Raw genomic sequence first — 14762 nt, 5'->3', positions numbered from 1 at the left:
GTTTTAAATTACATTTTTCTCTAAGATTATATTTCTCCTCTTTTTTTGAGAAGAATTGTTGTATATTTTTGGGTAGCAGGTTATAGTTTGCTTTGTGTATAATTTTAGCTGTTTGCACATTCACTATGTCATGGAATTTCAGTATCTTTGATTCAATAAATAAAGGATTTGTATGTTCTCTATATCCAACATTATGTATTATTCTAACTGATCTTTTTTGTAACACCGTTAATGAATGAAGTGTACTTTTGTAATTTCCCCATATTTCTACACAGTAACTCACATATGTAACACTAGTGAGCAGTAGAGAATATGAAGTGATTTTTTGTCTAGAACATGTTTTGCTTTATTCATTATTGACGTGTTTCTTGCTACTTTATGTTGTATATTTTTTACGTGAGATTTCCAGTTCAATTTATCATCAATCATTATATGTTAAAGAGGTTCATTTAGCCTACTAATGTGTATTTATAAATAGTTGATTTATATAGGCTAGTAAGGTAAAGTTTTGTACCTGACAAGTTTCGGCTATCTTGCTTCTGTTCCATCCCACCACCTCAGGTGGGATGGAACAATCCATATAACACGTCACAGATGACGTCACACTAACATCACGTGACACCTCTGAGGAAGGCTGCAGAAGCAAGATAGCCGAAACTTGTCAGGTACAAAACTTTACCTTACTAGCCTATATAAATCAACTATTTATAAATACACATTAGTAGGCTAAATGAACCTCTTTAACATATTACGTATAAGTCATGGACAGTGCAGTGTCAAAGAATTCCGTTGTTTGGAACAACTGGAACACAAACTGGCCCGCTTCCGCAACCACCTGAGATTCACATTACGTTGCCGAGATGAAAGAGTTGTTCCAACAAGCTTGGGGATCAAAAACCCAATTCCGACGATGAACGCGGAACGAATTGTAAGAAAAGCACGGAATGCCTTGGTGAGAGAAAGAATACGATGCACGGTGAATAAGATCAACAACATAGAAGAGCAGTTAACCGAAAAAAGGAGTGGATTTAAACAACGTTTCCCCCTGGACACGGAAACCGAACGAATAATGAATGAACACCTACAACGTGAGCACGAGAAGGAATTCAAGACAACAAAATACCGTCACATCAGAAAACTTGAGAAGCTAACCTCAGCGAAAAAGGAGGAGGAACACACAGAAAAAAGAGAAAAATGGGTATGTAACCTTTCACAACGCAAATTAACAGTAACGGAAAACAAGGTGTTGTCTCGCGGTCTTAACTTTGCCACAACCCCAATAAACATCCCATACGAAGAATTCATCGTAGCAACAGAGATAGCATGTCATAAATTAACAAATCAAGGCGACAAAGCGGGTTTGCGCAACGAGGTAGCAGGGATACTGAAGACTGCCAAAATAACACACAAAAACACCAGTAGGGAAGAATGGAAAGCTATACAGTCAATAGCCAAAGACAAAACCATCAAAATACTACCTGCAGATAAAGGAAGGACAACAGTCATTATGGACACAAAACAATATGAAAACCAAATGATAGCTATGCTGGAGGATAAAGACACATATGAAGTTGTAAAAAAGGACCCGACAGAAGACAAAAAGAAAAAACTGAAGACTCTACTAAAACCATTAGTGGACGAGGGAAAAATAGACAAGGACAACTACAGTTTTTTAGTACCGACAGCCAGTATCACCCCTAGAATATACGGCACCCCCAAAATACATAAAAAAGACGTTCCACTCCGCCCAATTGTTGACAGTATAGGCTCAGTTACATACAACCTTTCGAAAGCCCTAGTCGAGATAATAAAACCTCTCCTAGGCCAGACGAAGCAACACTGCAAAAACTCAAAGCAGCTGGCACAAGAATTAAGCACTGTAAAAGTAGAATCAGACGAGATACTCATATCTCACGACGTAGTCTCCCTATTCACAAAAACACCAGTGGACGTCACAATAAACATAGTACAGAACCGCCTGAAAGCAGATTCAACACTCCGGAAACGAACAAACCTAACAGTTGAAGACACAGTCCAGTTGTTATCATTCGTAGCCAAGTCTACATATTTCCTGTTCAGAGGGACCATATACAGACAGAAGGAGGGTTTTGCCATGGGGGACCCCCTCTCAGCCATCATGAGTGGTTTCTTCATGGAGGACCTGGAGGCCAAAGCCATAGCCACCGCTCCCGAAGGATGTAGACTGTCCCTCTGGAGGCGCTATGTGGACGACATCCTGGAGAAAATTAAGACCGGCCACACACAAAGACTCACAGACCACTTAAACACCATAGATGAGACGGGAAACATAAAGTTTACTCATGAAGAGGAAGAGCACAGATCCATCGCGTTCCTGGACATGAAAATCAAGCACACTGAGGATGAAAGCATCAAGATAACAATATACAGAAAACCCACACACACAGATCAATATTTACTATGGACATCAGAGCACCCCACAGCACACAAATTGTCAGTAGTCCGCACCCTATATGATCGCACCAAGGTGATCACAGACAACCATGACAGAGAAAAGGAGGAGGACCATATAAAACAGGCGCTCAAAGCCTGCAACTACCCAAACTGGGCCATAAACAAAGGCAAACGAGAGGTCCAAAGGAACAACGAGGAAAAAAAGAAGAAAGGTTCTAGGCCTGAGAACCTGGGCATGGTCACCCTCCCATACGTCAGGGGTGTCACAGAACGCATACAGCGAGTGATGAGGAAACACCACATCAGCACACCAGTGAAGCCGCACATCAAGCTTCGCCAAATCCTAGTACACCCTAAGGATGAGATCCCCCCTGAGAAAAAGTGTGATGTGATATATGAGATCCCTTGCCTAACATGCAATAAAACATACATAGGAGAGACAGGTCGACAGTTCAGCACACGAAAAAAGGAACACCAGAAAGAATGTGAAAAGGAAACATCTGGAACGCTCACCCGTGCAACGAGAATGAAAGCAACGCAGGAAAATCTGAAATCAGCCATTTCAGACCACTGCAAGAGGGAAAACCATCTAATGAACTGGGAGGCAGCCAAGGTAATTAGAATGGAAAGCAACAAATTCCATCGGTGGATCAAAGAGGCGGTTGAAATCAGGAAGCGGGCCCCAAAGACTGTCAACAGGGACGAGGGAGCCTACCAACTATCCCACACCTGGGACACAGTCCTGCAGGGCCGCCCCCGGCCGTTTGGTGGACATCCGGACGACAGGGGGCGCCCCGCCCTACCCCCGACGCACACCAGGGGACACCGCCATCCCACCACCTCAGGTGGGATGGAACAATCCATATAACACGTCACAGATGACGTCACACTAACATCACGTGACACCTCTGAGGAAGGCTGCAGAAGCAAGATAGCCGAAACTTGTCAGGTACAAAACTTTACCTTACTAGCCTATATAAATCAACTATTTATAAATCAATCATTATACTTAGAAATTTGGTTTCATTTACTCTTTCAATTTCTTTTCCGTCTATTTGTATTTGTGTTTGACTTTCTCTTCTACTGTTACCAAATAGCATTATTTTAGTTTTACTGAGATTCAACGATAATCTATTTTTGTCAAACCATCTTTTTAATTTGTTAATTTCTTCTGTTATTATTTGTATTATCTCCTGTGTGTTCTCTCCTGAACAAAACGCTGTTGTATCATCCGCAAATAATACTAACTTTAAATCTTTTGTAACTTTACAAATGTCATTTATATAGAGATTGAATAATTTAGGTCCTAGTATTGATGCCTGAGGTACACCACAGGATATATTTAGCGTTGTAGACGTGTGTTCGCCTAGCTTCACATATTGTTTCCTGTTTGTTAGATAACTTCTTATCCAGTTTAAGACTAACCCTCTGATGCCATATCAATCTAGTTTTTTGATTAAAATATTGTGATTAATTGTGTCAAATGCTTTAGTTAGATCCATGAACACTGCTGCTGCACATTTTTTACTATCTATTGCATTGGTAATTTCTTCTGTAATTTCAATTAAAGCCATTGAAGTTGAGACATTAGCTCTGTATCCATATTGGTTCTCTTCGAGTATTCTATTTTTATTTATGAAACTCTCTAATCCAGGGGTGGGCAATTAATTTTTACCGGGGGCCGCATGAGCAACCCGAGCACTGCTGGAGGGCCACATCGACAATATTTCAATAAAATTTTGCTCAATATTATTTTTGATATATACCGTAAGATAAATAATAATAATAATAATAATAATTAATAATAATAGTAATACTTCAACATAGTGTGTGTAACAGCATTCCATGACTAATATAAATAAATTAACATTAATAATAAATGACAGTAAAATAAGCACACGTATGACTGAGGAGTCATAGTGTAACTTTGTGTGGTGTTTGAGTTGCCCGACTTTTTGTGTGGCCATAAACGCACCAGTGGTTTAGTGCTATGCGTGTTGGTGACAGATGACAAGTTGGTTTTGGCCTGGTTTGTACGGCAGAAAATGACTAGTTTTTCGAGATAGAATTGTTTTACTCATGTTTTTGGTGTGGTTATGTCCGAATATAAACAGTTTTGCTCAATAAAGTGATCGATATAATTCCTGTCCTCGAAGCATCTCGATAGACGTTACAATGATTGAACGGTGTTCAATTGAACGGTGTTGACAAACACCGTTAGGGCCGCTTGTTGTCACTGTCACTCAAAGTTGCATTGCAAAATTACATAGAATAAATATGTTTATTTTGTTTAGAATTCAGATGGGATTTGATTTGGTGTGCGGCATATATTTGCTGCGCGCAGCGGACGCTTGAGCAGTGCGCAATTGCGCAGGCACGCACCTTAGAGGGAACGTTGCTTTGCAGTCCATGTCTTGTTGGAAACACGCCATTCTTCATCAACTTTTCTCTTTTTAGCGTCTCGGGTGTAAACCGTGCATCACTTGTCGCTGCATGTGCACCTTCACTCGCAGGTTACACACGGACACACGCCCATAAATAATACTTTTCAAAATAAAAGCAGCACAGTTGTATTGCGCGCACGACATAGATGTTTTTTCAACTTTATTTTGTAATTTGTCATTGCAGCTGTTCACATTCACTCACAATCACGCACACGCATACGTCCACACGGAAGTAATACAAATAACAAAACAAAAGCAGCACCGTTGTATTGCACACTCGACATACTTTTTTAAATTTATTTTGTAATTTATAATTGGCCTCACGCGGGCCGGACAGGGACGCACAAAGGGCCGGATGCGGCCCGCGGGCCGCAGAATACCCAGGTCTGCTCTAATCTGTTATTGAACAGTTTTTCAATGATTTTAGAAAATTGTGGAAGTAAAGAAACAGGTCTATAATTTGTAAATTGATGTTTGTCTCCAGTCTTATAAATTGGTGCAACTTTAGCTATTTTCCTTTTGTTTGGGAATTTACCTGTTTGAAATGATAAGTTACTCATATACATTAATGGTCCAGAGATCTCTTCTATAACCTTTTTTATCGTTTCCATATCAATTCCGTTACAATCAGTTGAAGTCTTAGATTTACATGTTTTCACGATTGTAACTATTTCCACCTGTGTCACATTACTGAGGAACATGGAGTTGGGATTTCGCTCTATGGTATCACTATAGTCCTCAATTGAAACTGGGTCTGGAACCCTTTCTTCCAATTTTGGTCCAATATTTACAAAATAATTATTGAAGCTTTCAACTACTTCCTTTATGTTGTCATTTTTTTTATTTCCCTCTAAGAAGTATTGAGGGTAGTCCTTCTTTGTGAAAATGGCACAAAGAGGGTAGTCCCTCTTTGTGCCATTTTTAATCATTTGGATGGGTGGCCAAATAATTTTGGCAATATAGTGGTATTTACTTGTTTTTATCTGCAATGCAATGCTGTGGCTTTGAGTGTAATATCATATAAATGCACGGTGCTGTTATTTCCACTCAGGCCATCAACTAAGAAAGTGAGACTGGTGTGTTTAATTATCTCCATCTAAAAAGGGACAGATGACTCCCTCTAAGTGAGACTGGTGTGTTTAATTATCTCCATCTAAAAAGGGACAGATGACTCCCTCTCATGCATATTGGGGAAAAAGAGGCTTTTTTACACTCACTTGTCCAGAAGCATGTACTCGTTCTCCGATTTAAATAATGCGCCCAGCCGAGACTCCATCATGATGTACGTCTTGCCAGTGGTGTTATCTGGGGGGATGACAACACAGAAGACCCATCTGCATAATTATATAAAGTCAAACCTCCCCAAAGTCGTACAACCACAGGAAAAATATGCCTCAAAGGTCAAATGAAACCATATTTATTGCAAAATCTCTGAAAACTTTAAGTTTCAAGTATCAATTTCACAAGGGTGTTGTGTGTTTTTTGGCAAAGAGGAAAACTGTGACGACAACCATAGAACAGGGAAGGAAAAATTACAAAGTAATTTTATTACAGTGGCGGAAAATCATTATTTGACCGCGAACAAAGAAATTAAGTCTATAATTGTAATGGTAGGTTTATTTTAACAGCATGAGAGAATATCAAAATGAAAATTCTGAAGTCACACTAAACTAAAAATTTAAATGCTTTTGTAATTCACTGTCAGCTCTCCAATGTGCCAGACACCATCAAATAAGAGCATTTGCCCATTTAAGTCGGTTACGACGACAAACTGCAGTCAGGTCGAGACCCTGATGAGGACGACAAACATGCAGATAAGCTTCCCCTAAGACGGTTTCTCACAGTTTGACAGAAATTATTTAGTTATGCAAATCAATTGTTGCAGTAGCTGTCCGGGTGGCTGGTCTCAGACGATCATGGAGAAGTACCTGCTGGATGTGGAGGTACTGGGCTGGTGTGCTTACACATGGTCTGCAGTTGTGAGGCCGGTTGGATGTACTGCTAAATTATCTGAAACGCTTTTGGAGACGTTTTTTGGTAGGGAAATGAACCAAAAGATTTCACGTGAAACAGCTCCCTCAAAACTTGCGACATCTGTGGCTTTGTGTTGTGTGATAAAACTGCACATTTCAGAGTGGCCTTTTATTGTGGGCAGCCTAGGGCACACCTGTGTAATAATCAAACTCTTTAATAAGCATCTTGATATGCCACACCTGTGAAGTGGGATGGATTATCTTGGCAAAAGAAGAAATTAAGGCTGCAGCTAACGATTATTTTTCTATCGATTAATCTATAGATTATTTTTTCGATTAATCGGTTAATCTATAGATTATTTTTTTCGATTAATCTATAGATTATTTTTCCTTTTACCGATTATTTTTTTATTCAAAATGAAGATGAAAAAATAAATGTAGGCCCGTTTTTTCAAAAGGCATGGCTTTTATTTACAAAAAAAAAGAAGTATGGCCACTCAGTCAACATTGACAACAACATGACTAAATATTCTGTAACAATGTAAACATTTAAAACTTTTAACATTTAACAAAATTAAAAGTAGCTTATTTGCTTTTTAATGTGCAAATATAAAAGTCAACATCCAGTGCAAATCTTAATATTCTGCAATAGTATAAGCATTTCAAAATTAAAAGTATTGCTTATTTTGCTTTAAAATGTGCAAAAATAAAGATAAACATCCAATACAAAAAAGTGCAAAACGAAATATTCTGTAACAACAGTGTAAACATTTCAACAAAAGTGAAAGTATTGCTTATTTGCTAAAATGTGCAAAAATAAAGATAAACATCCAATACAAAAAAGTGCCAATCTAAATATTCTGGAGCACTGTAAACATTAAGTATTGCTTTTAAAATGTGCAAAATAAACATCCAGTCCAACACAGTACACAATAACCAATTCTACTCATTCCAGTGAGTGTCTAACAGTTGTAATGAAGAAAGGTTAGCATGTCTACATGCTTTGGTTCTTTTCTTGTTTACAATATTCCCAGCAGCTGAAAATAGGCGCTCAGAAGGGGTCGATGTGGCTGGAACTGAGAGCTAATTAGCCTTCACCTCAAGCCAGGACTGCGAGTGAGCTGAGCTGCAGTTTAAGTTTCTAGAAGGTCAACGGGCTCATAGTGATGTTACTAGTAGTTGACTGGGTGGTGTTTATTATCATTTGGGGAGAGTCTGCTGCCTGATGCTCACCTGCTAAACACCTATCTGCTCCACGCTGAAGCGCTGACTACATGCGCTCTGAATACGCACTGCTGATTGGCTGATAATGCTTCGTGTGTACCAATCAGATGGTTGTGTGGGTGGGACAATGCTGCGTGTGTACCAATCAGATGGTTGTGTGGGTGGGACAATGCTGCGTGCTGAGACAGAGGCAGACGGAGCAAAGCAGCTTGTTAAGACTTTAGTTTTAGCTTAGAAACTCGTTCGGTACACCCCCGTACCGAACCGAAAGCCCCGTACCGAAACGGTTCAATACAAAACACGTACCGTTACACCCCTAGCAGATACAAATGACACATTCATGTTTTTGTGTAATGATGACAACGTATGCTCGCACGGACGATTGACTAGTTGGTTTTCTTTTCAAATGTTCGTTCATAGCCGTTGTGCTGCTATGATAGGCCATTTCCGCTCGACACAGTGTGCATACAACAACATTATTAGGCCGTTTATTGAAATACTCCCACACTTTTGACCACTTTTGGCATGCTTTTCCCCCCTCGCTCGCACCGCTCGCATCGTCTTCTTTGATCGTCTGCTTTGCGCTTCGCCATGACGGTAGTGTGACGTCATTATGCGACGCGTCGACGCACAAAAACGGCGTCGACGTATTTACGTAACCGATGACGTCGACTACGTCGACGCGTCGTTTCAGCCTTAGAAGAAATGCTCACTAACACAGATTTAGAAGAGGGATGGGTCTTTTGTGTATATTGTAAAAGTTTTAGATCTTTGAGTTCAACTCATGAAAAATGGGAGCATAAACAAAAGTGTTGCATTTATATTTTTGTTCAGTGTGAATTCTATTCCATATAACTGTAACAAATGTACTCATTTCCAGTGGGAACAACTAATTGAAAAATGTTTACATGAACTCGTGTCACCAAACAAAAGGTGTTTATAACTTTGGAGGTTTGACTGTACCCACATCTATACACTAGAACAGCATCAAAACTAAGGAGAGAGGGAGAGAGCTGCACAACAAAGAATGATTATCCCACATCTAGTGTGACATATAATGCTTAGTGGCCATTGCAAATCAATTTCTCCCCGTTAGTGTCTTCTAAGCTGTCTGCATTCACGGTAACGTGAATGATGATTTTTCTTATGCTCTGCTTAATTTTTGAATGCTGTAACAAATGGCCCTGACAGAGTGATTAATGTTTATTGATCCTAGTTTCATGTATGACAAACTGCGACGGGACAGAGAACATGTTCTGCACTGGGAGTTGTGACGCCTTTAACAGGAATGTCGAATCCTGCTTAAGTAACAAGAAAGGCCCTCGCTATTAAAGTCAAGGTCAGGTAAGGACTCCATGGCGGCGCTGTGAAGCTGCTCATGCGGGGACAGAGCGAATGGAAAAGTTGCTAACAGGGATAACCAGAACCGTCCCAAAACACAAAAACAACCAAACCACAAATAAAAAACAGAGCATATTACGTTCATAAAAGGCAAAAAAAAAAAGATTGGAACCAGTAAAATATCTTTCCCTTTCGGGTTGGTGTGACAAATGACTACAAAGCACAGACCTGCAACGGCTGACAGCCCCTGAGACATAAAAACAGCGAGACACAGCAAAAATCTGAGCAATGCCGGGTCAAAAACAGGTGGATGGTGGAAGTCAATGGGCAGAACATTTTGGATGGAGATGAAACGAGAGAGGATGAGAGGGAAGCTGGGGCGGGGGGAGGCTGAACTGATGCAAAGCAGAAAAAAAAAAATTGGTATTCCGAGGCGCTCTCCCATGCAGCACTGGCGGTGCAAGTCATTAGCTCAGACAGTGCTGCAACAGTGCCCCCTGCAGTATGAGAGGGGGATGTCACAATCTCTCTCTCTACACCGCCAAAAGGGGATGCATGAGTTGTAAATAATGAAGTGACAACCGTGGCGTAATTGTTAAGTCATAGTACATTTGCATGTTTGCAAACAGGAGGATTAGGTATAAAAAAAGTTCCTACTCACACTAACATCTTTTACACAGAGATCCCGCAAAATCGGTATATCAAAGTTGCAACGGCAAATCCGGCATTTATTCGCCAGTGCCTTATACTATACACAGACGCTAGCAAATCCTGTAAAACTTATCGGACAGTAAAGATTGCTGTCGACACAAGGCTGGAGAACGGTGTCTGAGGTGTTTAACTTCACACTCAGACAACTGTATTGCAAATACACACTTCCATACAGGCGCTAACTAGCCATTGTTACAGCCCTGACACCACCGTAGAAGCTGAAAATCGCCCTCTTTCCTACTGGTACTTTTCACACAGAATACAGACAGTAAAAGATAGGGGTGCCCCAAAAAAATGGATTCACATCTGAATACGCTTTGGTGTTCATGGCGCCGATGAAGGCTGCCTCGGTGCTCTCGTGCGCTCTGTTTTGTTTGTTTTTGTACATAAATTGTGTTTCCGGGTGCTCTTACACCCGTGAAGAGCTACTGAACATCAGATCCACCATCCCTATGGACTTGTTACCGGTCATCTTAGCGTCAGCTGCGGATTTGGTCCATTCTGTGCTCAAAAGAGGGAAACCGCATCGAAGAGGAAAGCGAGCGGGCGCACTTGTCCGTCTTCGCGGACGGGGATTACGCACGCCTCTACCAGGCATCTTCCTCTCCAACGTCCGCTTACTTGCCAACAAGATGGACGAGCTAGCGTTGCTGATGAGAAGGAACAAGGACTTCTCCTCATCCTGTGTGTTGTGTTTCACGGAGACTTGGCTGAGCGCAAGAGTCCCGGACAGCGCGCTTCAACTGGAGGGCTTTCATCTCCTCCGTGCGGACCGAGACGCGGCGCTCTCTGGCAAAAAAAGAGGCGGTGGACTATGCTTCGGTTGGAGACATCTCTGCGCTGCTGACCCGTCTCCGCTCGGGATGGTTTCCTGCTGGCCCCGCTGTGGACTGGACTCTCGCTGATGTGTTGGATCCACTGTGGACTGGACTTTCACAATGTTATGTCAGACCCACTCGACATCCATTGCTTTCAGTCTCCCCTAGAGGGGGGGGGGGTTACCCACATATGCGGTCCTCTCCAAGGTTTCTCATAGTCATTCACCGACGTCCCACTGGGGTGAGTTTTTCCTTGCCCGTATGTGGGCTCTGTACCGAGGATGTCGTTGTGGCTTGTGCAGCCCTTTGAGACACTTGTGATTTAGGGCTATATAAATAAACATTGATTGATTGACATTGATATGCTTCTTTATCAACAATAGCTAGTGCACAGACGTGACAGCGATTTCCAGACACTGTTCTTCTTCTCTGGAATATTTATTCATCCACTGTAAGCCCTTTTACTCACTGCGTGAGATTGTTTCATTCATTCTAGTGGCTGTTTACATCCCGCCCGGCGCGGACGTGCGTGACGCTCAGCGCGCGCTCGCATGACAGATCTTACATGTGGAACGGTCTTTTCCTGACTCTCTTGTTATCGTGCTTGGTGACTTTAACAAGGGAAATTTGAGCCAGGAATTACCAAAGTATAGACAGTTTATTAAATGCCCGACCAGAGAGGAGAACACGCTGGATCACTGCTACACTACACTGAGCAAGGCTTTTCATGCAGTCCCGCGCACTGCTCTTGGACTATCAGATCACGTGATGGTGCACTTAATCCCTTCATACAGACAGAGACTGAAACTGGCTAAACCTGTTATGAGTAACATTAAGTGTTTCACCGCCGAGTCTGTGGACGAGTTGCGTGCTTGTTGGGAAACGACAGACTGGGAGGCAATTGGAGCGGCCACGAACAATCTGGACGATTATACGGACACTGTGACCTCATACATACAGTTCAATGAGGCGCGCATCATTCCAACGCGCACCAGGGTTTGTTATAACAACGACAAGCCCTGGTTCACACCCAAGCTCCGACAGCTGCGCAAGAAGAAGGAGGCTGCGTGGAGAAGCGGGGACCGAAGTACATACAGAGAAGCGAAGTACCACTTCACCAGGGAAGTGGAGAAAGCAAAATCTGTGTACTCTAACCGTCTACAGGAACAGTTCCGCTCCAATGATTCTGCGGCAGTTTGGAGAGGTCTAAGGGCCCTTACGAACTATAAGCCCAAAACCCCCCAGGCCCTGAATGACCGGACTCTCGTTCAGGGCCTCAACAAACATTACTGTCGTCATGAACGGCCTTCAGCTCATCAAAGCCATGCTCCCCCCACCATCACCCTCCCCACCAATGCCAGCACATCATTAAAGGAGTTAAAGGACTCCAATGACATCACAGGACTCCAAAAACATCATAAGACTGTAAAGACCCTCTCCATTAAAGAAGAGGATGTACGCCGGCAGTTCTTGAAGCTGAATACGCGGAAGGCCCCCGGGCCGGATGGTGTCTCCCCTTCCACTCTCAGACACTGTGCGGACCAGCTGGCTCCTGTCTTCACTGACATTTTTAACACCTCTCTGGAGCTATGCCGCGTGCCGTCCTGCTTTAAGACCTCTACCATTGTCCCTGTCCCCAAGAAAGCACGGATCACAGGACTAAATGACTACAGGCCGGTCGCGCTGACGTCTGTGGTCATGAAGTCCTTTGAGCGCTTGGTCCTGCCCCACCTCAAGGACATCACCGCCCCCCTCCTGGACCCACTGCAGTTCGCCTACAGAGCCAACAGGTCTGTGGATGATGCAGTGAACCTGGCCCTCCACTTCATCCTGGAGCATCTGGACTCCCCAGGAACCTACGCTAGGATCCTGTTTGTGGACTTCAGCTCTGCCTTCAACACCATCCTCCCTGGACTGCTACGAGACAAGCTCTACCAGCTCAGCGTGCCCGACTCCCTCTGCAGTTGGATTAATGACTTCCTCACAGACCGAAGACAGCACGTACGGCTGGGGAAGATTGTCTCGGACAGTCGAACCACAAACACTGGTACTCCTCAGGGCTGTGTACTCTCCCCCTGGTTCTTCTCCCTGTATACAAACTGCTGCACCTCCAGTCACCAATCCGTAAAACTGCTCAAGTTTGCGGATGACACCACCCTCATCGGGCTCATCTCGAATGGCGATGAGTCCGCCTACAGGAGAGAGGTGGACCGGCTGACGTCCTGGTGCAGCCTCAACAACCTGGAGCTGAACGCCCAGAAAACAGTGGAGATGATCATGGACTTCAGGAAAGTCACAGCCCCACCATCCCCCCTCACCCTGATTGACTCTCCCACCCCCGTCCCCATTGTGGACTCCTTCTGTTTCTTGGGCACCACCATCACCCAGGACCTCAAGTGGGAGCTGACCATCAGCTCCCTCATCAAGAAGGCCCAGCAGAGGATGTACTTCCTGCGGCAGCTGAGGAAACTTAAGGTGTCGACCGAGATGCTGGTGCAGTTTTACTCAGCCATCATAGAGTCCATCCTGACCTCCTCCATCAGTGTGTTCCCCGGCGCCACAGTCCAGGATAAGAATAGACTGCAGCGCATCGTACGTGCTGCTGAGAAGGTGATTGGCTGCAAGCGCCCATCCCTCCAGGACTTGTTCTCCTCCAGGACCAGGAGGCGTGTGGGTCGGATCACAGCTGACTCTTCTCACCTATTCACCTAGTCTCCCCTCTCCCCTCCTACGCTCCATCCAGACCCACACCTCCCGCCACCTGAACAGTTTTTTCCCCTCTGCCATCAGGCAAATGAACAATAACTCCTAACAGCAGCTCCTTGAATTCCTTGAATCCCTTCCAAGTCTATCTGATAGGTCAGTCACAGCTCTTTTTATACCAAATATGTGTTATATGTGTTTTATGTCGCACGTTTGCACCAAGAAAAATTCCTAGTTTGTGAACCCGTTCTCAAACAATGGCAATAAAACTATTCTGATTCTGATTCTGAATCACGACTTATTTGTAACGGTTAAGAATCAATTCAATATGTTCAAGAATTACATACAAAAAAAACCGTTTCTTCAGGCATTTCCGTGCTTACTCGAAAAGGTTTAATTACATTTTACATAACAAATAATAAAAGATCACTTAAATCGAGAATTGATTCTGAATCGAATCGTAATAGAATTGAAGCGAGAGTTGTTATAAGATTCCCATCCCAAGTGAAAGGGCAGTAGCTCCTTTCTCAGTGCCTCTACAAGTCAGCTTGTTTCCAAGAATCTGTTCTGTAGGAACAATAGGGATGGACAGTCGTTTACATGTTAACAAATATTAATACCAAATCGGTACTTTAAATACGGTGCCTGTGCCAAAATTGTTCCTTGAAAAACTGAAAACATGCAAATTTTTGTAAGAAAACAAAAAACAATGCCTTGAGATTTTTATGGAATTTTGTGACATTCAAATGAAATGGAATAGCAATTTAATCAGAATTATACGGATTGAATGATGAATACATTTATCAAAAATAAGAAGAAATCTACAACAAATTGTTTTAATTACAGCAATATAGAACAGAGAGAACGACTTACTTGAGTTTTAATGTTTGAATCATAATTGCGCGTGTTACTGAATACAACCTCACTCGCTGTAACTGTCATTGGTGCATCGTTCACAATCATTATGAAAGACATGACGATTGGTGCATTTTTTTGAATGCGGTCTTAGTAGTAAATAAATGCGATCAAAAGTCCGCTTACAATGGAGACTCTGAGAGCCTATCTATTCTGCCTATAAAGCGCTTAAAAAACATCCAAATAACTCCATTAAGGTT

The 14762-nt window shown here is 42.7% G+C and overlaps 1 protein-coding gene across 1 annotated transcript in view; it reads right to left on the bottom strand.

Moving 5' to 3' along the window:
• Window positions 1-14762, bottom strand: part of LOC133643563 (isoleucine--tRNA ligase, cytoplasmic-like) — a 144789-nt gene that overhangs the window by 108862 nt on the left and 21165 nt on the right. Inside the window, exon 8 of the mRNA XM_062038213.1 lies at window positions 6095-6182. Coding sequence (XP_061894197.1) covers window positions 6095-6182 — 88 coding nt within the window. The remainder of the gene's footprint in view (window positions 1-6094; window positions 6183-14762) is intronic.

Source organism: Entelurus aequoreus, linkage group LG26, assembly GCF_033978785.1.
Source record: "Entelurus aequoreus isolate RoL-2023_Sb linkage group LG26, RoL_Eaeq_v1.1, whole genome shotgun sequence".
In the NCBI taxonomy this organism is placed as follows: domain Eukaryota; kingdom Metazoa; phylum Chordata; class Actinopteri; order Syngnathiformes; family Syngnathidae; genus Entelurus; species Entelurus aequoreus.
Note: the sequence above shows the minus strand (reverse complement) of the source record. Positions and strands in the feature narration are given on the sequence as shown.